At 43.0% G+C, this 26,288-nt stretch overlaps 1 protein-coding gene across 4 annotated transcripts in view; it reads left to right on the forward strand.

The window, feature by feature from the left end:
- The window catches only part of ANKRD45 (ankyrin repeat domain 45), an 85,146-nt gene that overhangs the window by 52,130 nt on the left and 6,728 nt on the right, over positions 1-26,288 (forward strand). For all 4 annotated transcript variants that reach the window (XM_062193011.1, XM_062193009.1, XM_062193010.1 and 1 more), the window contains 2 exons: positions 12,726-12,820; positions 16,183-16,321. In XM_062193011.1, the coding sequence (XP_062048995.1) occupies positions 12,726-12,820; positions 16,183-16,321 (234 nt within the window). The remainder of the gene's footprint in view (positions 1-12,725; positions 12,821-16,182; positions 16,322-26,288) is intronic.

Here is a 26,288-nt window from a genome sequence, read left to right on the forward strand (position 1 = left end):
GTGGTGGGTTGAATAAGGGCCCAAAAGATCCTAACCACTAGGATCTTTGAATGTTATATGACAAAAGGGGCATCGTGGATGTGATTAAGTAAAGGATCTTGAGATGTGGAGATTATCTTTGTCCATGTGGGTTCTAATTTTTTTTTTTTTGACAGGCAGAGTGGACAGTGAGAGAGAGAGACAGAGAGAAAGGTCTTCCTTTGCCGTTGGTTCACCCTCCAATGGCCGCTGCGGCCGGCGCACTGTGGCCGGCACACGGCGCTGATCCAAAGCCAGGAGCCAGGTTCTTATCCTGGTTTCCCATGGGGTGCAGGACCCAACCAGTTGGGCCATCCTCCACTGCACTCCCCGGCCACAGCAGAGAGCTGGACTGGAAGAGGAGCAACCGGGACAGAATCCGGAGCCCCAACTGGGACTAGAACCCGGTGTGCTGGCGCCGCAAGGCGCAGGATTAGCCTGTTGAGCCACGGCGCCGGCCCATGTGGGTTCTAATTTGACCACAAATGCTCTTATGGTAGGGAAGTAGATAGGTATTTGACACAGAAGAGGAAGTGAGGTGATGTTGGGAGTAGAGACTTGGAGATGTACTTTGAAGGAACAGAGGTAGGGTCACAAGGCAAGGAAAGCAGGCAGTGTCTAGAAGCTGAAAAAGACAAGGAACAGATCATCTTCCTCTTAGAATTTCCAGAAGGAATCAGATTTGCTCCCACCTCGACTTTGGCTCAGTGAAACTGATTTCTGATGTCTGGCTTCCAAAACTTCATAGATCATTGTTGTTTTAATCCTTTAAGTTTGCAGTAATTTATTATAGCAGATATGGAGAACTGATTGGTTTTTTTTGGAACTTAGAAATGGGTTGCTGCTATAACACATACCTAAAAATGTGGAAGTGGCTTTGAAATTGGATAATGAATAGATGGCTGGAAAAATTTTGAGGTACAAGGCAGAAAAAATCCTAGATTGTCTTGAACAGTCTGTTGGTAGAAGTACAGACTTTACAGACAGTACTGTTGAGAGCTCAGAAGGAAATGAGGAGTATGGTAAGCAAAGCTGAAGTTAAAGGTATGTAAATTATCATAAACAGAATTCTGCTGGTGGAAGGATGAAGTGCTGCCAGTGAAGGCGCAGAGGGAGTGAACGTGTTATCAGAAACTGAAGGTGAAGCAATTTTGTTCCACCATGAAGAAAGCTTAGCTGAATTGTGTCCTGTCATTATGTGCAAGACAAAACTAGTAAGGGTGAACTTAGCTGAAGAGATTTCCAAGCAAAGTGTTGAAGGCATGACCTGGTTTCTTCTTGCTGCTTATAGTGAAATGTGAGAAGACAGAGATAAATCGAGGGAGTAACTGTTAAAGCAAAAGGGAAATGGGACTTGATGATTTGGGAAATTCTCCGTCCATCAAGAATGCAAAAGATGCTACAATTTAGAGGCTCACGACCAAGAAAGTGGCTCTAGAGAGAAAGCCAAGCATGTTGCATGTACAGATTTCTGTGAGTGCTGAAGAGATTAGGTACATGATTCATGGACCCTCTCAGCCATCTCAGTAGAAGTCAGGAATAGAAATGAGATTGTCCACAGAAGACTTGTGTGTAATGGAGTGGACCTCTGTGACATGCAGGGAGACTCTCAGGTTTTTGGGAACGTTCTACCAGCAGAAACACCAGGTTGAACAAAGGGACGTAGAGAGGCCAAAATGAAACAAGAATACTGGACCCCCAAAACTCTACAGGCAGGAAACAGAAGGACAAAACTGTGCAGCTGCAGACACATGGTATCGTTCATGGAAAAGGAAGGATGACTCATAGGCCAAAGCCTCAGGACAACAAGGCATAGTCTGAAACCACAAAGGATTATTGCTAGGCCTTAAAATCTAATGGAATTTGCCCTGCTGTATTTCAGAGTGTTTTGGGGGACTGGTGAGAAGAGAGAAAGATATATACTTTATTTGTTGGTTTACTCCTTAAATACAGCCAAAGGTTGAGGCTAGGCCAGGCTGGAACCAGGAGCCCAAAGGTCTCCCACGTGAGTAGCAGGGACCCAAGTACTTGAGCCATCACCTTTAGCTTCTTGGGTGTGCATTGACAGGAAGCTAGAATTGGGAGCATTGCCAGAACTGAGGCCCAGACAGCCTGCTGTGAGCATCTCAGCTGGTAGCCCCGTTCCCAGGTTGGATGCTCAGACACTGATCAGTCTTTCTGTGCCTCGCTGATTTCATTTAACATAATGTCCGCCGGTTCCACCTGTGTCACCACAAACGATAGAATTTTGTCCCTTTTAATGGCTAATGATATTCTATTGCGTAGATCTTATTTTGCGAACACATTTATCTGCTGGTGAACATCTCATTTGATTCAGTGTTTTGGCTGTTGTGAGTAATGAGGCAATAAACATGTGAGTGCAAGTATCTTCTTGATGTAACAATCTCATTTCCCTTGCATAGACACCCAGTCCTGGGAGTGCTGGATCATATGGTAGATCTGTTTTCAGTTATGGACAGGTAATGTTTATACATTTTTATGGGCTCTTTTGCAATATTTCAACATAGGTATTTGATCAAGAACTGATTGAATCAGGCAATTAGCACATCTGTTTCTTTTTTGTGTTTTGAGCCTACTACATCTTCTTTTCCAGTTCGTTATACAGCATATAATACATTATTTGAAATGTAGTTGCCTCTATGTGCTGTAGAGTGAAAGAATTTATTAGTTCAATCTGTGTTTTGGCATTCACTATCCAAACTATGTCCCCTCCTCACACTGTTCCAGCTTCAAGTAATCACTATTTTAAGTTCAGATTGACTTTTTTATTTTATTTTTTTTTTTACTTTTTGACAGGCAGAGTGGACAGTGAGAGAGAGAGAGACAGAGAGAAAGGTCTTCCTTTTGCCGTTGGTTCACCCTCCAATGGCCGCCGCGGCTGGCGCGCTGCAGCCGGCACACCGCGCTGTTCCGAAGGCAGGAGCCAGGTGCTTCTCCTGGTCTCCCAAGGGGTGCAGGACCCAAGCACTTGGGCCATCCTCCACTGCACTCCCGGGCCACAGCAGAGAGCTGGCCTGGAAGAGGGGCAACCGGGACAGGATCAGTGCCCTGACCGGGACTAGAACCTGGTGTGCTGGCGCCGCAGGCGGAGGATTAGCCAAGTGAGCCACGGCGCCGGCCCAGATTGACTTTTTAAAAACTTCCACATGAATGAGATTATACAGCATCTGTCTTTTCATGTCTTCCATGAATGGGGGAGTGCAGGTTACTCTTTGATAATCTGATATCATTTCCTTTGGAAATGTACCTAGAAGTGGGACAGCTGGGTCATTTGATCTAGTTTAGCTTTTTGAAGAAACTCCGTATTGGTCTCCATCATGGCTGTGCTAACTTGCACTCCCCCCAACAGTGTATAAGGATTCCCTTTTCTCCACATCCTTGCCAACCTTTTTTCTTTTTTGTCTTTTTGATTATTATCTGGGATGAGAGAGATAGTTCTTGTATTTTTTTTTTGGACAGGCAGAGTGGACAGAGAGAGACAGAGAGAAAGGTCTTCCTTTTGCCGTTGGTTCACCCTCCAATGGTCGCCGCGGCTGGCGCGCTGCAGCCGGCGCACCGCGCTGATCCAATGGCAGGAGCCAGGTGCTTCTCCTGGTCTCCCATGGGGTGCAGGGCCCAAGGATTTGGGCCATCCTCCACTGCACTCCCGGGCCACAGCAGAGAGCTGGCCTGGAAGAGGGGCAACCGGGACAGGATCGGTGCCCCGATCGGGACTAGAACCTGGTGTGCCGGCGCCGCATAGTTCTTGTATTTTTGATTTGCATTTCCCTGGTGATTAGTGATATTGAACACCTTTTCATATCTTGACCACTTGTATTATCTTTTGAGAAATGTCTATTCAGATAATTTTCCCATTTTTAATTGAATTATTGTTATTATTTTGCTTTTGAGTTAAGTTTCTTATATATTTTTGATATTAATTTGTTTTCAGATTAACAGTTTGCAAGTGCTTTCTCCTATTTGGAGGTTGTTTCTTCACTTTTTTGATCATTTCTTTCTAATTTTGTTTTAAGATCATTTATCTAGTTTTGACTTTGTGACCTGTGTTTTTTAGGTTCTTATCCAAAGATTAGCTTTTTGTCTCCAGATCTTGAAGTGTTTTGCCTATATTTTCTTCTAGTAATTTCATAGTTTTGGGTCTTACATTTGGGACTTTGGTTCATTTTGAGTTGATTTTTGTATATAGGGAGAGACAAGGGTCTCTGCATATATCTTCTGCATATTTATATTCTGTTTGTCCAGCATCAGCATCATTTCTTGACGAGACTGTCTTCTTCCAATGTGTATTCTTGACATATTTGTTGTTAAATGGATTAATTTCTGGATTTTCCATTTTGTTCTATTTGCCTATGTGTCTTTTTATGTCAGGAACATGCTGCTTTGTTTACTATGGCTTTGTAGTGTGTTTTGATATCAGATATTGTGATGTCTCTCTTTTTATTATTACTGAGCTCAAGATTGCTTTGGCTATTCAGGGTCCTTTGTGGTCCCAAATGAATTTTGTGACTGTTTTTTTTTTTTTCTATTTTCATGAAGAATGTTGTTGGTATAACAACATTCAATCAATCAAAAATTCATGGAAAATTTGTATTATGGAAAAACTATGCATGGATTTCAAAAAGGTTTTTTGCCCTCAAATAAACTTAACTTTTGACTCCATTTTCCATGAACTTTTTGTAGTCTCATATTTTGATGGTGATGGTGTTCAGTCTGTAGATCACTTTGAAGATTTATGCATTTATTTGAAAGTTAGAGTTATAGAGAAAAAGAGAGAGATACAGAGAGCTTCCATCTGCTGGTTTACTCCCTAAATGGTTGCAACAGTCAGCTCTGGGCCAGGTTGAATCCAGGAGCCAGGAGCTTTTTCCAGGTCTCCCACGTGGGTAGCAGGAGCCCAAGAACTTGGGCCATCTTCTACTGCTTTTCTTAGGCCAGTAACAGGCAGCTGGACTGGAAGCGGAGCAGTTGGGATATAAACCTGCACTCATATGGGATGCCAGTGTTGCAGGTGGTGGCTTTACTACTCCACAATGCTGACCCTTATATATCACTTTGAATAGAATGGACATTTTAGCAATATTAATTTTTCTAAGTCATGAACATAGAATTTTTTTCCATTTTTGTGTGTTTTATAAAGATTTATTTATTTACTTGAAAGTCAGAGTTACATAGAGAGAAGAGGTGGAGAGAGAGAGAAAGAGAGGGAGAGAGAGAGAGGTCTTCCATCTGCTGGTTCACTCCCCAGTTGGCCGCAACAGCTGGAGCTGTGCCAATCCAAAGCCAGGAGCCAGGAGCTTCTTCCGGGTCCTCCATGTGGGTGCAGGGGCCTAAGAACTTGGGCCATCTTCTACCGCCCCGCCCCCCCAGGCCATAACAGAGAGCTGGATCAGAAGTGGAGCATCTGGGACTCGAACCAGCACCCACATGGGATGCTGGCACTGCAGGCTGCGGCTTTACCTGCTGCGTCACAGCACTGGCCTCCGTAATTTTTATTGTAGAGATATTTCACTTCCTTGATTAAATTTATTCCCGTTTTGGCGTGTGTGTAGTGAATGGAATTTCTTTTGTGTGTTTAATTTAGAGAGAGAGAGAGAGTGAGTGAATGAGAAAGAACATGAAATCCCATCTGCTGGTTCACTCCCCAAATCCCTACAACAGCTGTGGCTGGGTCAGGCTGAAGCTGGGAGCTAAAAATTCAATGTGCATCTCTCATGTGGATAAGAGGAACCCAAGTACTGGAGTCGTTGCCTGCTGCCTCCTGGGTGCGTGCTAGTAGAAAAATGGAGATAGGAGCAGAGCCAGGACGCCAGCCCAGGCTCTCTGATATGGGATGTGGGTGCCCCAAGTAGCATCTATGACTTCTAGGACAAATGTGCTCCCCTAGGACTGCTTTCTTAATTTCTTTGTCATCAATTCTATTATTGGTGTATAAAAATGCCGCATTTTTGTCTGTTAATTTAGTATAATGCAATCTTCTTGAGTGTAATTCCAACTGGTTTTGTTTTTGGTAGTCGTCAGGTTTTTCTACATATAAGATCATGTCATCTGCAAACAGGAATCACTTGACTTCCTGTTTTCCAATTTGGATCCCTTTTAATTCTTTGTCTTGCCTAAGCACTCTGGCTGACTTCTGATACTGTGTTGGACAGGAGTGGTGGAAGTGGACATCCTTGATTTGTTCCAGACCTTTGAGGAAATGCTTTCAGTTTCATCCTATTTGGCCTGATGTTTGCTGTGAGAGACATAGCATTTATTGTGTTGTGATCTGCTCTTTCCAAATCTAATTTGTGGAGGGTCTTTTCTGTACAAAGGGATGCTGAATTTTATCAAACACATGTTGAGGTGATCATTTTTAAGATTTATTTACTTATTTGAAAGGCAGATTGACATCTGCTGGTGCACTCACCAAAATGTCTGCAATTGCCAGGACTGGTCCGGGCCAAAAGAAGGAGCCTGCAGTTCATCCTGGTCTCCCAGGTGGGTGCGGGGCCCAAGTGCTTGGACCATCTTTTTCTGCTTTCCCAGGTACAGTAGCAGGACGCTGGATAGGAAGTGGAGCAGCCAGAATTTAAACAAGCCTTCTGATTTGGGATGCCACGGCCATAGGCGGCAGCTTAACCCACTGTGCCACAACACTGGCCCTGGGTGATTGTAATGATCTTGTCTTTCAGTCTGTTGATGTGCTGTATAATGTTGATTGATTTTTATCCTGGCCTCCCTGGATACATCTCATTTGAAATGATGTAGTCATTCTGATGTGCTGTTGGATTTGGTTTGCTAGTATTATGTTTAGAATTTTTTATCTATATTTTTCAAGGACTATTAGACTGTGATTTTCTTTTTCTTTTTCTTTTTTTGTTATGTCTTTGGTTTTTGTATTAGGATAATGCTGGTCTTGTAGAATGTGTTTGTAGTGCTTCTTTTCTTTTTTTTTTTTTTTAAGATTTTATTTATTTTATTTGAGAGTTAGAGTTACAGACAATGAGAGGGAAAGACAGAGAAAAGGTCTTCCTCCCGTTGGTTCACTCCCCAGATGGCCACAATGGCCGGAGCTGTGCCGATCTGAAGCCAGGAGCCAGGAGCTTCCTCCAGGTCTCCCACCTGGGTGCAGGGACCCAAGGACTTGGGCCATCTCCTACTGCTTTCCCAGGCCATAGCAGAGAGCTGGATTGGAAGTGGAGCAGCTGGTTCTCAAACCGGCGCCCATATGGGATGCCAGCACTTCAGGCCAAGGCGTCAACCCACTGTGCCACAGCTCTGGCCCCTGTAGTGCTTCTTTTCTAATTTTTGGAGTAGTTTGAGAAAAATTGGAAACAGAACTTTTTATAGAATTCAGAAGTGAAGCCATCAGTTCTTGGGCTATTTTTGTTGGCAGAGTTTTACTAGTGATTCGGTCTCATAGCTCATTATTGCTCAGTTCTGGTGTTCTTGGTCTTCATGATTACCTTTTGGTAGGTTAAATGTGTCAATAATTTGTCCATTTCTTCTAGGTTTTGTTGGCATATGCTTGCTTATAGTGGTCTCTAATGACTTATTTCTGGGGTGTGATTTGTAATGTCTTCTTTTTCATCTCTGATTGTGTTAATTTGGATCTTTTTTTTAGTCTTTGAAAGGCTTATCTTTTTTTTTTTTTTTTTTTTTTTGACAGGCAGAGTGGATAGTGAGAGAGAGAGACAGAGAGAAAGGTCTTCCTTTTGCTGTTGGTTCACCCTTCAATGGCCGCTGCAGCCGGCACGCTGCAGCCGGCGCATCGCACTGATCCAAAGCCAGGAGCCAGGTGCTTCTCCTGGTCTCCCATGCGGGTGCAGGGCCCAAGCACTTGGGCCATCCTCCACTGCACTCCCGGGCCACAGCAGAGAGCTAGCCTGGAAGAGGGGCAACTGGGACAGAATCTGGTGCCCCGACCGGGACTAGAACCTGGTGTGCTGGCGCCGCAGGCGGAGGATTAGCCAAGTGAGCCACGGCACCGGCCAATTTTATTTATCTTTTAAAAAATAACTATTTCACTGACACATGGCATGATTTAAGAAGATACATGGTATGATTTATTTTAAAATTTGTTGAAGCTTGTTGTATGACCTAACATATATATTTTTTTAAATTTTATTTATTTGAAAGATAGAGTTACAGAGAGAGGTAGAGAACAGAGAGAGAGAGGTCTTCTATCCACTGGCTCACTCCCCAGATTGCCTCAACAGCCTGAGCTGTGCCGATCCGAAGCCAGGAGCCAGGAGCTTCTTCCACGTCTCCCACGTGGGTGCAGGGGCCCAAGGGCTTGGGCCATCTTCTACTGCTACTCCAGGCCATAGCAGAGAGCTAGATCAGAAGAGGAGCAGCCGGGACTAGAACGGGCGCCCATATGGGATGCTGACGCTTCAGGCCAGGGCTTTAACCTGCTGTGCCATAGCACCTGCCCCATAACATATTGTTTATCATGGGGGAATATTCTATGTGTTGATGAGAAGAATATGAATTCTTTAGCTGTTAGATGAAGTGTTATGTAAATGTCTGTTGGGTCCATTTGCTCTATAGTATACTATAACTTCTGTGTTTATTGTTTTTTTCATTGATGAAAATGGGATTTTGAAATTGCCAGCTATTATTGCCTTGGAGTCTATCTTTTCCATTAAATTTAATAATGTTTGCTTTATATAATTGAGTGCTCCATGTCTGGATACGTGTATGTTTCTTTCAGTGAATATATATGTACCTGTGAATTTTATCTTTTGCGTGTTTTCATGATCGTAGTTACTCTCCTCTCACTTCCAAATGTAGGGCTTCTTTAAGCATTTGTTGTAGGGCTAGTCTACTGATAAATGCCCTTCATTGTGCCTGTCATGCAAAGCCTTCATTTCTCTTTCATTTCTGAGGGATAGCTTTGCTGTTTTTTCTTTTAGGATTTTGAATATGTCATCCCATCTCCTCGTGTTCTGTAAAGTTCCTACTGAGAAATCTGCTGTTTGTCTAATGAGAGTTCCCTTACATGTGAGTTGGTGTTTTCTCTTGATGTCTTTGGAAAGCTTTCTTTGTCTTTTTTTTTCTTTTTGACATTTTGGCTGTATAATATAGTGAGGATGTTTTTTGGTCATGCCTCCTGGATGTGAATATCTACATCTTCCCCATGAGGGAAGTTTTCAGCAGTTATTATTCCATTGAATAGATTTTCTATGCCTTTCCCTTATCTTCACTTTCTGGAATCCCCATTATTTTAATATATGTATTCGTTTAATGGTATCTCTTAAGCTTGGAGAGTTTGCTCATTCTTTTCCTTTTTTCTTTTTGTCTTAATGGGATGCTTCAAAAGACCTGTCTTCAGATTCATACATTCCTTCTTCTGCTTGATGTGGTCCATTGTTGAGGTCCTCAATTGTGTTTTTTACTTGCCTTGTTGAATTTTTCAGTTCCAAGTTTTTGTTTGGTTCTTTTTTTTCAGGATCTTTGTCTCTTTGTTTAATTTCTCCTTCATATTGTGATTTCTCCTTCATATTGTGATTCCCTCCCTAATTTTGTTGAACTATCTGCCTGTACTCTCTAGTATCTAATTGAGTTTCCATAGAAACATTCTTTTCTATGCTTTTTTAGGTATTGTATCAGTAGTCTTTTCTTTGATACCTGTTGCCAGGGACTATGTTCCCTTGTAAGTGTTACCTTGCTTATTCATAAAAAATATTTGTGTATTTGGTGAATCAGTTGTCTCTACCAGTTTTAGAATCATATGGTTCTTTATGCAATAAAGACTTTCTTTAAAGATGTCTTAAAGTGTTATTTAGGTAGGCTACGTTGGCTTTGATTCCAGTTGTATGCTTGAGTGTGGTCTCCCTATAGCATTTTCAGCTATAATTGAAGGTTTGGGGCATGGTACATGCAGTGGTGGAAGTCAGTGGTGGTGTCTCTAAGGATTGTACAAGGAGGGTACTATAGTTGCCCAGGCAAGTGGAGTATACACACGGTGCAGGTGGGGTACCCAACAAGGGAAGTAGCAGCTCTGGTATACGGGATGTGGTGGATGTTTAGGCACCACTGGGGTGAGTTGTGCTGTCAGCAGATTCTCTGGCAATGTCAGTGGCAGTTCTGGGGGCATGGAGCATGGGGACATGTCCCCAGGATTCAAAGCGGTGACCACCTCCTGATAGTGGTGACTTCTGGCAGCTGCCTTGGAGACACTGGGATGTGGTGGACAGTGCTGTATCCTCAGTCACTGAAGGGTGAGTGCTACCAATAGCAGTAAGCAGCGGGAGGTGTGTCCTCAGGTTCCGCTGTGATGCCTGCTGATGGAGCCTGTTAGTGGTGACATTAGGCAGAGGCGTGGACTGCAGGAGGTGCAACCTCAGCCCTGATGTGGAGTGAGGAAACAGTAGTAGTGCGAGGGACTGGAGTTAGGTGGGCTCCCGGCTCCAGGGTAGGTTCCTTGGTTCTTCAGTTCTTGGGGACAGCACTCTCCCCTTTGCTGATCCACTTACTCCCTGGAGTACCGGGCACCGCATGGGCTAGAATGCTAGGGTCAGACTTTCACTTTTGAGCTAGCTGGGTTTGTGAGGAAGCAGCCTTTTGTGCAAGTTTTGTGGAGTATTTACATCTCTAGGGTTGTGGCATGCAGACGCTTCTCTTCCCTCGGGCAGCACGGATTTCAGCTATGGCTTCATTCAAAGACGGCGCTGTGCTGCAGCAGCTTGTGCTCTGAGGGCCAGAGGGAGACAGTATGAATCCCTTCTCTGCAGGAACACTGCCATGTGGACTCCAGGCAGCTCCTCCAGCTGGGCTCTAAGCCTGTGAGGCCTGTGCAGGTCACCCGTAGCTAACACTGCTGGTGTCCATGGGGAGGAACTTGCCCATTTACTCTTCCCCCTGCAGAGGGGTGTTCCCTTGGCCAGGGAGCTGGGAGTGGGTGGCTCACAGTGTGTTTGGTTCCTCTCTCTGTGCCACCCTCCTGGGTTTCTGTGTCTTTTAGACCTTGCTGAGTTCCAGTGCTATCCCTTGTGTACTCCCCTCCAAATGCAGGTATTCATTTGTCATTTCTCTGTGGAGGAGGTGAGTGCTGGGCACCTCTCTTCGGCCATCTTGAAATCTCCAGTTCAAGTGTCATGTTTGTATCTTATTTATTTTTCAAAAATTCTAGTATAACTCGAGGAACATACCAACAGCCCCAAAGCAATGTGCTGATTGAGTATTATCTTTCTGAAATTCAATGAAAACTGTCAAATCTATTCAAACTCAGAAACTGGAAAAGCTAAAGAGCTTTATTTGGGGCCTGAGGACTGGAACTGGGGGTAACACAGAATCAGGTGACTCTGAAGAAACTCAGATGGTCCAGGTCCTTGACAGGATGGGGAAGCTGAGCACAGGAAGTCCGTAAGTCCCAGGTAAAGAAAGGGGAGAGTGCAGAGAGGTGGCTCTAACTCTCAGCTGTGCATCACAGGGGTCACGTGATTGGTTGCTAGGTCTAGCTCTGATTTTGAAGTTCATTGGTCATCTGTGACAGTTGTTCAGTTACGACCTCCAGTGAAGATGTTAATAGCTTTGCAGGCCTTGGCCTAGTTAAATGGTCGGCATTCTTGTGTCATTTTCTTTTGTCTCCAGTTTAAGAGTTCACTTTCCCAGGCAGCCATTTAATACATGTGTAGGCCCTTGTGCCCTGATGTCCTCCTGACTCCATGTTGGAATGTTCTTTTTTTTTTTTTTTTTTTTTTGACAGGCAGAGTGGACAGTGAAAGAGAGAGAGAGACAGAGAGAAAGGTCTTCCTTTTGCCGTTGGTTCACCCTCCAATGGCCGCTGCGGCTGGCGTGCTGCGGCCGGCGCACCGCGCTGATCTGAAGCCAGGAGCCAGGTGCTTCTCCTGGTCTCCCATGCGGGTGCAGGGCCCAAGCACTTGGGCCATCCTCCACTGCACTCCCGGGCCACAGCAGAGAGCTGGCCTGGAAGAGGGGCAACTGGGACAGAATCCGGTGCCCTGACCGGGACTAGAACCCGGTGTGCTCCTGGTCTCCCATGCGGGAGCAGGGCCCAAGGACCTGGGCCATCCTCCACTGCACTCCCGGGCCATAGCAGAGAGCTGGACTGGAACAGGAGCAACTGGGACAGAATCCGATGCTCCGATGGGGACTAGAACCCGGTGTGCCGGTGCTGCAGGCGGAGGATTAGCCTAGTGAGCCGCGGTGCCGGCCTTTTTTTGTTTGTTTTAAAAGGTTTATTTATTTTTGGAAAAGTTAACAGAGTTAGAGGGAAAGACAGAGAGAGATCTTCCATCCACTAATTCACACCTCAAATGTCCCAAATGGCCAGCGCTGGGCCAGGCCAGGAGCTAGGAGCCAGGAACTTCATCTGAGTCTTCCACAAGGGTGACAAGGCCCCAAGCACTTGGGCCATCTTGCCCTGCCTTTCCCAGACCATTAGCAGGGAGCTGGATCAGAAGCAGAGCAGCTACCTTGGAGACACTGGGACCCATATGTGATGCTTGCTTTGTAGGTAGCTGCTTGACCCTCTATGCTACAACACAGGTCCCTGAAATGTTCTCTAAAAGGTGCTTTTTTATCATAATTTTCTTTTGAATTTCACATATCCACAGCAAATCTTCTACATAAGGTCTTTATAAAGTGCTGGACATATAAGAGTATATCACAAACAGTTGAACTTTTTTTGTTTGTTCTTTATGTTGTCATTGTGAGTTTTATTGTCTTATTTTTTTCAGATGCAAGGCTGGCTCTGAAAAAATATATTGCAAAGGCCACTTTGGCTGTTACTGACACTGAAAAGGGGCCAGGGAAGCTCTTTAAGGAAGATAAGGTACTGTATTGTGCCCAATGCTTGTTCTGATGCCCTTTGAAAATTTTGTCTTACATCTTAATGTCTAAGTTGATACTCTAGAGGTTGGTGTTGGTCCTTACTGATCCTCCTATCCCTCCCCCCTCCCCTCCCGCCTCCCTCTTTTTGCTATAGTATTGAAGAGTGTCATAAGATATACTGAGTGTCACACCTAGCAACATGGGTGAATCTTAGAAACGTAGTTTTCTTTTTTTAAGATTTATTTATTTATTTGAAAGTCTGAGTTACACAGAGAGAGGAGAGGCAGAGAGAGAGAGAGGTTTTCCATCCGATGGTTCACTCCCCAGATGGCCACAATGGGCGGAGCTGTGCCGATCCAAAGCCAGGAGCCAGGAGCTTCTTCCAGGTCTCCCATGTGGGTGCAGGGGCCCAAGAACTTGGGCCATCTCCTACTGCTTTCCCAGGCCACAGCAGAGAGCTGGATCGGAAGAGGAGCAACTGGGACTAGAACTGGCACCCATGTAGGATGCTGGCGTTTTAGGCCAGGGCGTTAACCTGCTGTGCCACAGCGCTGGCCCCCATGAAATGTAGTTTTGAGTGGAAAAAAAGAACCTACCAAAGACTACATATTTATAAAACTCAAAATTAGCAATATGTCCCTCTATTGTTTAAGTATGCCTACATATTGACATACAACTATTAAATAGCAAAGGGTTAAGCACACACTGTGGTTATCTCTTGGAAGCTAGCAAGTAATGAGACAGGACAGGGACACAGAAATTATGTTAATAGTACTTTTGTTTTGTTATTTCAGTATGTTGAATCACAACCTAGATGTACATTATGTATTTTAGTGTACTTATATATGTATATGCATGTATACTTTGCCTAATTTTAATTATCAAATTTTACATAATGAGAAACAAGAAACAAATGTAAAGATAATTATTGTTAAGTCTAGCTTATCACAACTATAATTTCTAGCCTATGGACTAGTTTGATGCTTAGAATGTACATTTTAAAAATATGCTTAAGTTGTCACAAATGTTTTGGTTTTAAATGTTTCTTGCATTTTTATACAGGATACTCTGTGAATTTTCTGTGGCTCATAAAGTAGATGAAAAGAATTAGGTATTGCTAAAAAAGATATCATTAAGTCCAAGAACTTGATCAGTTACATATAGCACCTATATCTTATAAAATACTCCAGTATCTCTTGTGAAACAAAATATAGGCAAAATTCTTTTAGAATAGCTATTGGAAGGCCGGCGCCGCGGCTCACTAGGCTAATCCTCCGCCTTGCGGCGCTGGCACACCGGGTTCTAGTCCTGGTCGGGGCACCGGATTCTGTCCCGGTTGCCCCTCTTCCAGGTCAGCTCTCTGCTGTGGCCCGGGAGTGCAGTGGAGGATGGCCCAAGTGCTTGGGCCCTGCACCCCATGGGAGACCAGGATAAGCCCCTGGCTCCTGCCATCGGATCAGCGCGGTGCGCCAGCCGCACGCGCCAACCACGGCGGCCATTGGAGGGTGAACCAACAGCAAAAGGAAGACCTTTCTCTCTGTCTCTCTCTCTCACTGTCCACTCTGCCTGTCAAAAAAAAAAAAAATTAGAATAGCTATTGGAGCCATTAGATCTGCAAAACAAAATTTTCCTGGCATAAATAAAAAGCACTTTGGTTACTAGAAAAGTTTTTAACTTCAATTTAAAACAGTCTGGTTGCTTGAACTAGGAAATACTATGTACACATAGTAATAATTAGGAAACATTGAAACATTTATAGTAAACTTAATGCTTTTTCCTTTCCCATTCTTGTGGTTCTAGTAACAATTTTGTGTCCAGTTTACAAAGAATTTTCCTTCACTAATATAATCATAAGTGTGTATTCATATACTAGGAGATATTATAAGAAAGGCTTTTTTGAAGTTTATTGATTTATTTGAAAAGTAGAGTTACAGAGAGAGGAAGATACAGGGGGAGAGAGAGAGAGAGAGAGAATCTTCCATCTGCGGAGTCACTCCCCAGATGGCCACCCGGAGCCTGGAACTCCATCCAGGTCTCCTACATGGATGGCAGAGGCCCAAGTAATTGGGCCATCGTCCCCCGCTTTCTCAAGTGCATAAGCAGGGATCTGGACTGCAAGTGGAGCAGATGGAAGTTGAACTGGTGCTCACATGGGATGCCAGTGTCACAGGTGGTGGCACAACGAGTTGCACCAAAACGCCAGCTCCAAGAGAGTTTTTCAAAATAATAAAAATGGGGTCATACTATAATGTTATTCTTTAATCTTAATTTTTAAATTTTTGATTTAAAAATTTTTCCTTCTTAATAATATATTTTACACACTTCCTGCTATATTCTTCACTTACTACTGCTTATTAGTTAATAGGGTAGATTAGGGCATAATATAAATCTCTTAATTTCTCTTTATTACTACAAACCACAGTACAATAAACATCTTAAATCTGACCTCTGAAATTTGCCACATATATGCAATGAGATGGTTTTACAATACAAACTGAAGATCTTCGGTGGGAGCAGCCGGGTCTTGAACCAGTGCTCATATGGGATACTGGTGCTGCAGGTGGAGGCTTAACCTTCTCTGCCACAGTGCCAGCCCCAGCTTTATTTACTTAGTTACACAGAGTTCACACCATCCAATTCTTTTCCAGCCTTTCAAGCACTTCTCTTTGTCACAGGGATCAGTGAAAATAAATATTAGGAGAGAGTGTAGACTGGCCTAAGGCTTTATGACTCTTGGTGGTGAGTTTTAGTATTCTCATGTTACAGCTGTGCTGTCTGATGCCATAACCACAGTCACATGTGGCTATTTAAAGTAGAATTATTTAAAATTCGATAAAATTAAAAATTGAGTTTCTTAGTCATACTATCCATATTCTAATACTTAAAAGCTATATATATGGCCGGCGCCGTGGCTCACTAGGCTAATCCTCCGCCTGCGACGCCGACACCCCGGGTTCTAGTCCTGGATGGGGTGCCGGTTCTATCCCGAGTCCAGCTCTCTGCTGTGGCCCGGGAGTGCAGTGGAGGATGGCCCAAGTGCTTGGGCCCTGCACCCACGTAGGAGACCAGGAGGAAGCACCTGGCTCCTGCCTTCGGATTGGCTCAGCGCACCAGCTGCAGTGGCCATTTGGGAGGCGAGCCAATGGAAGGAAGACCTTTCTCTCTGTCTCTCTCTCTCTCTCTCACTGTCTAACTCTGCCTGTCCAAAAAAAAAAAAAAAATAGCTGTATATACAATGGCTAAGGAATTGGACAATACAGATAGAAGTATATATATATTTCCATCATCACAGAATTAGATACACTATGGAGTTTTATTTTTTAATAAATAAGTGGGAAGTAAACTGTTGATTTCTGCCCCTAGAACACCATCCTTAATGCATGCCGTGCAAAAAATGAGTGGCTGGAAACCCACACGGACACTTCTATTAATGAGCTCTTTGAACAGAGACAACAGTTAGAAGATATTGTGACTCCTATCCTCACAAAAATGGCTACACCCCGTAAGTATTGGATGAAAAAAAAAAGTGATTTGAATGTCAGAAAAAATGAAAATCAGGTTCAGTGTTGTTATTTTTGAGATCCTGTAACAACCTCGTTAAGTAGTCATTAACCTTGTTAACTCATGATATAGCTCCCTGGTTTCATTGTTAGTTTTAGAATTAATGATAGCTACTAATAATAACTGAATTCCTTCTGTAGAGAATACCTAATACTAATCTTAGTATTATTATGATCAGTCATTACAGTTTATACAATTATTATGCCTTTCTGGAGATAGGGTGGCAGAAGTTGAAAAAGCATATTCAGTAGTATAAATTAAATTTGGGGGAAATCCGATTGTGGGAATACCATCCTGAGATTGAGGAGGTTCACATACCAGAATATTGGTGGCAGGCATGCAAATATTTTTAAGTAATAGCATTATAAACACATAATTCTCATATCATTAATTTCCCCCATTTTATTTAATCTTTATTTACTTATGTATTTTAAAATTCTTTTACATTAGATTTAGGAATGTAGTGATAATTCCCCCCACCTCCCTCCCACCCATGCTGTAACCTGTCTTAATCCTCCCTCTTAAATTTCCACTCTTAATTTTTACAAAGATCTATTTTCAGTTTACTTAATGATTGTATAGTTAACCCTACATAAAGTAAAAGCGTTCAACAAATAGTATAAAGAAAAAAACCAACAACAGCACTGTTCCAGAACAGAAGAGACAGGGCTGTAAACAGTCATGGAATCTCAAAATGTCCATTTCACTCTGATTCATTACATTTCAGGTACGCTGTTGGATCAGGGAAAACTTCTGATATCTGTGTTTTGGGGACTGGCTTATTGCACTAAGTGTAATGCTTTCCAGTTGCATCCATCTTGTTGCAAAACGGAGGATTCCTCTCTCCCTCCTTCCTTCCTGAGTAGTACTCCAGAGCGCATAGATACCATAATTTCTCTATCCAGTCAACAGCTGGTGGACATCTGGGTTGACTGCATATCTTAGCTGTTGTGAGTTATGCTGCAGTGAACATGGAGGTACAGGTAACTCTTTCAGATGCTGATTTATTTTTATTTGGGTAAATTCCCAGACATGGGCTGGCAGGATCATACGGTAGGTCTATGTTCAGATTTCTGAGGTATCTCCATACTGCCTTCCACAATGGTTGCAACAGTCTGCAGTCCCACCAACATTTGTTGTTTGTTGATTTCTGTATTGTGAGCCATTCAGCTGGAGTGAGGTGAAACCTCTTTGTGGTTTTGATTTGCATTTCCCTGATGGCTAGTGATCCTAAGCATTTTCTCAAATGTCTGTTGGCTATTTGAATTTCCTCTCTTGAAAAACACCTGTTCAAGTCCTTTGCTTCTTAATTGTATTGTTTGTTTTGTTGTTGTTGAGTTTGGTGAGTTCTTTATAGATTCTGGATGTTAACCCTTTATCAGTTTTACAGTTTGCAAATATTTTCTCCCATTCTGTAAGTTGCCTCTTCACTTTGCTGAGTGTTTCTTTTGCAGAGTTTCCCCCATGTTCTCTGGTATTGGGTTGTAGATTTAGGTCTTTGATCTGTTTGGAGTAGATTTTTATGTAAGGTGTAAGGTAGGGGTCTAGTTTCATACTTCTGAATGTGGAGACTGTCCTTGCTCCAGGGATTGATTTTAGCTTCTTTGTCAAAGATAAGTTGGTTGTGGATGCATGGATTGATTTCTGGAGTTTCTGTTCTGTTCTGTTGGTCTACAAGTCTGTTTTTGTGCCAGTACCAGACTGTTTTGATTATAACTGCACAGTAGTATGTCTTGAAATCGGATATTGTGATGACTGTGTCTATGTTTTGTTGTATAAGATTGCTTTAGCTACTCAGGGCCCTTTGTGTGGTCCATATGAATTTTAACATTATTTTTTCTAGATCTGTAAAGAATGTCATTGGTATTTTGATTGGGATCACATTGAATCTGTATCTTGTTTTTGGTGGTATGGATATTTTGATGATATTGATTCTTCCAATCCGTGAACATGGAAGATTTTTCATTTTTTTAATGTCTTCTTCTATTTCTTTCGTTAGTGTTTTGTAATTTTCATCATAGAGATCCTTGGAATTCTTGGTTAAATTTATTCCAAGGTATTTAATGCTTTTTAAAAAAAGATTTATTTATTTATTTGAAAGCCAGTTACACAGAGAGTGAAGGAGAGGCCGAGAGAGAGAGAGGTCTTCCATCTGCTGGTTCACTCTTCAGTTGGCTGTAATGGCCAGAGCTGAGCTGATCTGGAGCCAGGAGTCTCTTTGGGGTCTCCCATGTGGGTGCAGGGGCCCAAGGATTTGGGCCATCTTTAATTGCTTTCCTAGGCCAAATCAGAGAGCTGGATTGGAAGTGGAGAAGCTGGGACTCAAACCGGCACCCCTATGGGATGTCGGCACTGCAGGTGGTGGCTCCACCCGCGATGCCACGGTGCTGGCTCCTTGATTTTTTCTGTAGCTATTGTGAATGGGACTGATCCTCAAGGTGCTTTCTCAGCTGTGGCATTGTCTGTGTATAGTATTGATTTTTCTGTGTTGACTCTATATCCTGCCACTTGGAGTCTTTTGAATGTCTTATATATAGGATCATGCTATCTACAAATAGGGATAGTTTTATTTACTCCTTCCCAATTCATATCCCTTTGATTTCTTTTTTTTCCTGATGGCTTTGACTGAAACTTCCAGGGCCATATTAAATAGCAATGGTGAGAGTGGGCATTCAGAAGGATGCTGGCCATGGGTTTGTCATAAATTGCCTTGATTATATTGAAAAATGTTTCTTCTAAACCCAATTTGCTTAATGTTTTCATCATGAAAGGATGTTGTATTTTATCAAATGTTTTTCTGCATCTATTAAGGTAACCATATGATTTGTTTTGTGATCTATCACATTTATTGATTTGCAAATGTTGAACCTTCCCTGCATATCAGGGATAAATCCCACTGGATCTGGGTGAATGATGTTTCTGATGTTTTATTGGAGTCAATTAACTAATATTCTGTTAAGGATTTTTGCATCTGGGTTCTTCAGGAATATTGGTGCATAGTTCTCTTTCTCTGTTGTATTTTTTTTTCTGGTTTAGGAATTAAGTGATGCAGGTGTCATAGAAGGAGTTTAGGAGCATTTCCTCCCTTTCAATTGTTTAGAATAGTTTGAGAAGAATTGGAATTAGTTCTTCTTTAAATGTCTGGTAGAATACATCAGTGAAGCCATCCAGTCCTGGGCTTTTCTTTATTTGGAGGGTCTTTATTACTGATTCAATTACCATCTTGATTTTGGTCTGTTTAGGTTTTGTATGTCTTCATTACTCAATTTTGATAGATTGTCTGTGTCTAGGAATCTATCCATTTCTAGATTTCCCAATTTGTTGCCATATAGCTCTGTAGTAATTCCTGATGTTTCTTTTTATTTCTGTAATATCTGTTGTACATTTCCTTTTTTATCTCTTATTTTATTGATTTGGGTCTTCTCCTTCTTTTTTGGTTACTTGGGCCAATGTTCTATCAATTTTTTTTCCAGAAAACCAGCTCTTCATATCAGTGATCATTTGTATTGTTCTTTTGGTTTCAATTTTGTTTATTTCTTCTCTAATTTTAATCATTTCTTTCCTCCTGCTAATTTTGGTTTGGTTTGTTGTTGTTTCTTAGGTCTTGAGATGCATTGATAGCTCATTTATTTGCTACCTTTCCAGTTTCTTCAGGTAGGCACTGATTGCTCTAAACTTCCCTCTTAACACTGCTTTTGCTGTATCCCATGAGTTTTGACATGATGTATTGTCATCTTCATTCATTTCCAGAAATTTTTTTATTTCTCTTTTGATTTCTTCCATGGCACATTATTCATTTAGGATATGTTTTTCAGTCTCCACGTGTTTTCATATATTCCAGAGATTCCTGAGTTGTTGATTTCCAGCTTCATTCCATTATGGTCAGAGAAGATGCATGATATGATTTTGCTGATACTTGCTTTATGGCCTAGCAACTGTGGGGTGAAAAGTTCTGTAGAGATCAGTTAGATCCATTTGATGTGTTGATTAGCTCTGTTGTTGCTTTGTTGATTTTTTGTCTAGTTGTTCTGTCCATTGCTGAAAGTGGGGTGTTAAAGCTCTGTTACGGCCGACACTGTGGCTCACTTGGTTAATCCTCCACCTGTGGTATTGGCATCCCATATGGGTGCTGGGTTCTAGTCCCAGTTGGTCCTCTTCCAGTCCAGCTCTCTGCTGTGGCCTGGGAAGGCAGTGGAGGATGACTCAAGTGCTTGGACCCTGCACCCGCATGGGAGACCGGGAGGAAGCACCCGGCTCCTGGCTTCGGATCGGTGTAGCTCAGGCCGTAGTGGCCATTTGGGGCGTGAACCAATGGAAGGAAGACCTTTCTCTCTGTCTCTCTCTCACTGTCTATCTGTCAAAAAAAAAAAAAAGCCCCATTACTATTGTGTTGGAGTCTATGTCTTTCTTTAGATACATTAACATTTCTTTTAAATAGCCAGACACTCTGTAATTGGGTGCATGTACTTTTATTTTAGTCACATCTTCATGCTGAACTGAAACCTTAATCTTTACATAGTGCTCTTCTTTGTCTTTTTTAACAGTTTTTGTGTTAAAGCCTATTTTATCTGATATTAGAATGACAACACCTGCCATTTTTTTGCTTTCTGTTAGCATGGACTATCTTCTTCCATCCTTGCAATTTCAGTCTGCATGTATCTTTCTTGGTGAGATGTGTTTCTTTTAGGCAGAAAATAGATGGGTTTTGTTTTTTAGTCCATTTAGCCAGTCTGTGTCTTTTAACTGGAGAGTTGAGGCCATTTACATTCAAGGTGACTATTGATAAGTAATGACTTTGCCCTGCATTTTTCCATAAATATTCCTGTTTTTTACTTTGGATTTCCTTTGTACTTGTACTGGAGATTTTCTGTCTTTACCTTCTTTCATAGTGATGACCATGTTTCTGTATTTCTGTATGTGGCACATCCTTAAACATCTTTTATAAGGCTGGGCAAGTGGTGACCAATTCAATTTCTGTTTGTTACGCAAGGTCTTTATTCCACCTTCATTTATAAATGAGAGTCTGCAGGGTACAAGATTCTGGATTGACAGTTTTTTTTTTTCCCTTAAGTCTTGGACTATTATCTCACCATTCTCTCCTAGCCTGTAGTATTTCTGACTGGGAGTTATCTGTGAGTCTAATTGGAGATCCTTTGAAAGGATTTCTAATACTGAAATGCTGTGTTCTTTAGTGGGGGTCATGGTGTCTTCCTTATTCTTGTTTCTTCAATTTTTTTTTTTTGACAGGCAGAGTGGATAGTGAGAGAGAGAGAGACAGAGAGAAAGGTCTTCCTTTTTGCTGTTGGTTCACCCTCCAATGGTCCCTGTGGCCAGCGCTTTGTGCTGATCCGAAGCCAGGAGCCAGGTGCTTCTCCTGGTCTCCCATGCGGGTGCAGGGCCCAAGCACTTGGGCCATCCTCCACTGCATCCTGGGCCAGAGCAGAGAGCTGGCCTGGAAGAGGGGCAACCGGGACAGAATCTGGCGTCCCAACTGGGACTAGAATCCGGTGTGCCGGCACCGCAAGGCGGAGGATTAGCCTGTTAAGCCATGGCGCCGGCCTCTTCAATTTGTTTTTAGGCATTTGTGGATCTGATTGTTGTTTTTTTTTTCTTTGATGGCTTTTATCTTTGAGCTATGCTTCTGTGGGTTAGTGGAATGTCTGCACTTTCAGTGAATACCAAGAGGTGTGGGAGGTGTGGCCCTGCTCAGTGCTGTAGGAAGGGGCAAGTACCCAGGATAACTCTCGTGTTGAGCATGGTAAGTCTCCTGTTGTTTTCAGAAGTAGGGGAATGATCACCTCTGTTGGTGTGATCACCCCCTCACCTCCTCTCTTCTAAGCTGAGTAATGCCTGGGTGTTAGCCCCCACTGTGTTCAACAGTCATCAGTGCCACCATAAAAATCATACACATGATCCGTGTATCCTCACTGTGAGTAGTTTCTGCTGCAGTTACCTTGCAGCTCTGAGCCCCAGCCACACCTTGCACCTTCTCACATAACCACTGAGTCCCTATGGTCTCAGCACACAAGGCTCTCACAGTTGCTGTGTGCAGAGGTTTGGCTTTTCCCTGCCAGTGTGTCTAGTCAGCAGAGAGGCAGATGTTCCTCGAGCCAGCTCTGCCTACGTGTCTTTATTTTATTTTATTTTTTTGACAGAGTTAGACAGTGAGAGAGAGAGAGAGAGAGAGAGAGAGAGAAAGAAAGAAAGGTCTTCCTTCTGTTGGTTCATCCCCCAAATGGCTGCTATGGCCAGCGCTGTACCAATCTGAAGCCAGGAGCCAGGTGCTTCCTCCTGGTCCCCCATGCGGGTGCAGGGGCTCAAGCACTTGGGCCATCCTCCACTGCCTTCCTAGGCCACAGCAGAGAGCTGAACTGGAAGAGGAGCAGCCAGGACTAGAATCCGGTGCCCATATGGGATGCTGGCACTGCAGGCGGAGGACTAGCCAAGTGAGCCATGGCGCCGGCCCCGCCTAGGTGTCTTGATCTTTGGAGACTGGGGTACCTTACAGTTCTATGTGGGCACCCAGCCACCTCCCAGCCAGGCTCAAAGGCAGTGGGGACTGCACATTTTTCCCTCCTCTGTAATCTCTGGATCACACATGTACACAAGAGCCACTGGCCAAATTTTTAAAAAATATTTATTTATTTATATGAAAGAGTTAAGAGTTACAGAGAGACAGAGGGAGAGAGAGAGAGAGAGAGAGAGAGAGAGAGAGAGAGAGAGAGTCTTCCATCCAGTCTTTCACTCCCCTGATGGCTGCCATGGCTGGAGCTGAGCCAATCTGATGCCAGGAGCCAGCTTATTCTGGGTCTCCCACATGGGTGCAAGGGCCCAAGCACTTGGGCCATCTTCCACTGCTTTTCCAGGCCACAGCAGAGAGCTGGATTGGAAGCGCAGTAGTGTGTTCCCAAACAGGTGCCCATATGGGATGCTGGTACTGCAGGCGGTGGCTTTACCTGCTAAGCCACAGAGATGTGCCTGGCCAAATGTTCTCTCCCTGCCACTGCTGTCAGTACTGCTGAGAACGTGTCCTGTCTCAGCCAGTTGCTGTGTGTGCACACCAAGGCTTCCGAAGCTGCAGAATCCAAAGTGGTGCCTGCCCTTCTTCAGCCTGGCAGTGGGTGCTGTTGTGGGGAATTTGGGGACAGATACACATGCCCCCTCTACTTCCACTGGGTCCCTGGGCAACCGCTAGCAACCACTAGCCCCCAGGGCTCCAGTCCAGACTGTCACGCTCTCCCTCCAGCTGTATCACCATGGGTTGCTGCAGTCTGGTCTCACCTCCGTCTCCAAGCGGCCACTGTGCCACCTCCCACTCTGGCTCTCACATTCTGCAGTTGTTCGTGTTCATGCTGTGCATCTGCACCCTCCACACACATCCACACCCTCCACACACGTCCATGCATTCCTCTTCCTCTTGTGGGATTTCCAGTGCAAGTACTATCCAGTTCTCCCCTGAGAGTGTACTTCCGACACTTTTCCCCCTTTATTTTGCTAGCCCAGCTCAGAATGTTGATCCCTAACCTGCCATCTTGCAAAACCTCAATTCCCCCCATTTTTAAAGGGTACAATTCAGTGATCTTCAGTCTTTTTTAAAATTTTTTAAAAAAATTTTTGACAGGCAGAGTGGACAGTGAGAAAAGAGAGAGACAGAGAGAAAGGTCTTCCTTTTGTGTTGGTTCACCTTCCAATGGCCACTGCGGCCGGCGCACCGCGCTGATCCAAAGCCAGGAGCCAGGTGCTTCTCCTGGTCTCCCATGGGGTGCAGGGCCCAAGCACTTGGGCCATCCTCCACTGCACTCCTGGGCCACAGCAGAGAGCTGGCCTGGAAGAGGGGCAACCGGTACAGAAGCTGGTTCCCTGACCGGGACTAGAACCCGGTGTGCTGGCGCCACAAGGCGGAGGATTAGCCTATTGAGCCACAGTGCCGGCCCGATCTTCAATATTTTCACACAATTGTAAAACTGTAATTAACAAGGAAAACAACAAGGAAACAGCAGAGTTTATTGACACCTTAGTCCTAATAGACCTAGGAGATATCTACAGATCCTTCCACCCTATAGCAACAAGAATACACATTTTTCTCTCTGCTACATGGAACTTTCTCTAGGATTGACCACATGCTAGGCCGTAAAACAAATCTCAGCAAGTTCAGAAAAATCAAAATCATACCATGCATCTTCTCGGACCACAATGCAATGAAGCTGGAAATCAACAACTCAAGAATCTCTACATAATATGCAAACACATGGAGAATGAACAACATCCTCCTGAATGAACAGTGGGTCACAGAAGAAATCAAAAGAAAAATCAAAAATTTCTGGAAGTAAATGAAGATAATAGTACAACATACCAAAATTTGTGGGATACAGCAAAAGCACTGTTAAGAGGAAAGTTTATAGCAATAGGTGCCTACAGCAAGAAACCGGAAAGGCAATCAAAGAAATGAGCTCTCTATTCACCTCAAGGATCTGGAAAAACAACAGCAAACCAAAACCAAAACTAGTAGGAGAAAAGAAACAATTAAAATTAGAGAAGAAATACAGAAAATTGAAACAAACAAAAAAAAATACAAAAAAGATCAGCAAAATGAAGACCTGGGTTTTGAAAAAATAAGCAAAATTGACACACCACTGGCCTACTTAACCAGAAAATGAGAGAGAAGACCCAAATCAAGAAAATTAAAGATGAAAAACGAAATGTAACAACAGACACCACAGAAATAAAAAGATTCATGAGAAATTACTACAAAGAGCTATATGCCAACAAACTAGGAAACCTAGAAGCAATAGATAGATTCCTGGACATGTACAACCTACCTAAACTGAGTCATGAAGACACAGAAAACCTAAACAGACCCATAACCAAGACAGAAATTGAATCAGTAATAAAGACCCTCCCAACAAAGAAAAGCCCAGGACCAGATGGCTTCACTACTGAATTCTACCAGACATTTAAAGAAGAACTAATTCCAATTCTTCTCAGACTATTCAAAACAATTGAAAGGGAGTGAATCCTCCCCAAACTCCTTCTATGAAGCCTGCATCACCTTAATTCCTAAACCTGAAAAAGACACAACAGAGAAAGAGAACTACAGAACAATTTCCCTGTTGAACATAGATGCAAAAATCCTCAACAAAATTCTGGCCTATTGAGTCCAGCAACACATCAGAAAGATCATTCACCAGGACCAAGTGGGATTTATCCCTGGTATCAGGGATGGTTCAACATTTGCAGATCAATTAATGTGATACATCACATTAACAAGCTGAAGAACAAAAATCATATGATTATCTCAGTAGGTGCAGAGAGAACATTTGATAAAATACAACACCCTTTCATGATGTAAACTCTAAGCACATTGGGTTTAGAAGGAACATTCCTCAACACGAGGCAATTTATGACAAACCATCAGCCAGCATCCTATTGAATGGGGAAAAGTTGGAAGCATTCCCACTGAGATCCAGAGCCCATTCTCACCATTGCTATTCAATATAGTCCTGGAAGTTTTAGCCAGAGCCATCAGGCAAGAAAAAGAAATCAAAAGGAATTCAAATCAATAAAGATGAAGTCAAACTATCCCTTTTTGCAGATGAAATGATTCTATATATAGGGACCCAAAAGACTCCACTAAGAGATTACTCGAACTCATAGGAGAGTTTGGTAAAATAGCAGGATATAAAATCAGCGCATAAAAATCAACAGCCTTTGTATACACAGACAATGCCATGGCTGAGAAAGAACTTTTAAGATCAATCCCATTCACAATAGCTACAAAAAAATCAAATACCTTGGGATAAACTTAACCAAGGAAGTCAAAGATCTCTACAATTAGGATTACTAAATATTAAAGAAAGAAACAGAAGAAGACCCAAAAAATGGAAAAATCTTCCATGTTCATGGATTGG

The sequence above is a fragment of the Lepus europaeus genome, chromosome 5, assembly GCF_033115175.1.
Source record: "Lepus europaeus isolate LE1 chromosome 5, mLepTim1.pri, whole genome shotgun sequence".
Classification (NCBI taxonomy): Eukaryota; Metazoa; Chordata; class Mammalia; order Lagomorpha; family Leporidae; genus Lepus; species Lepus europaeus.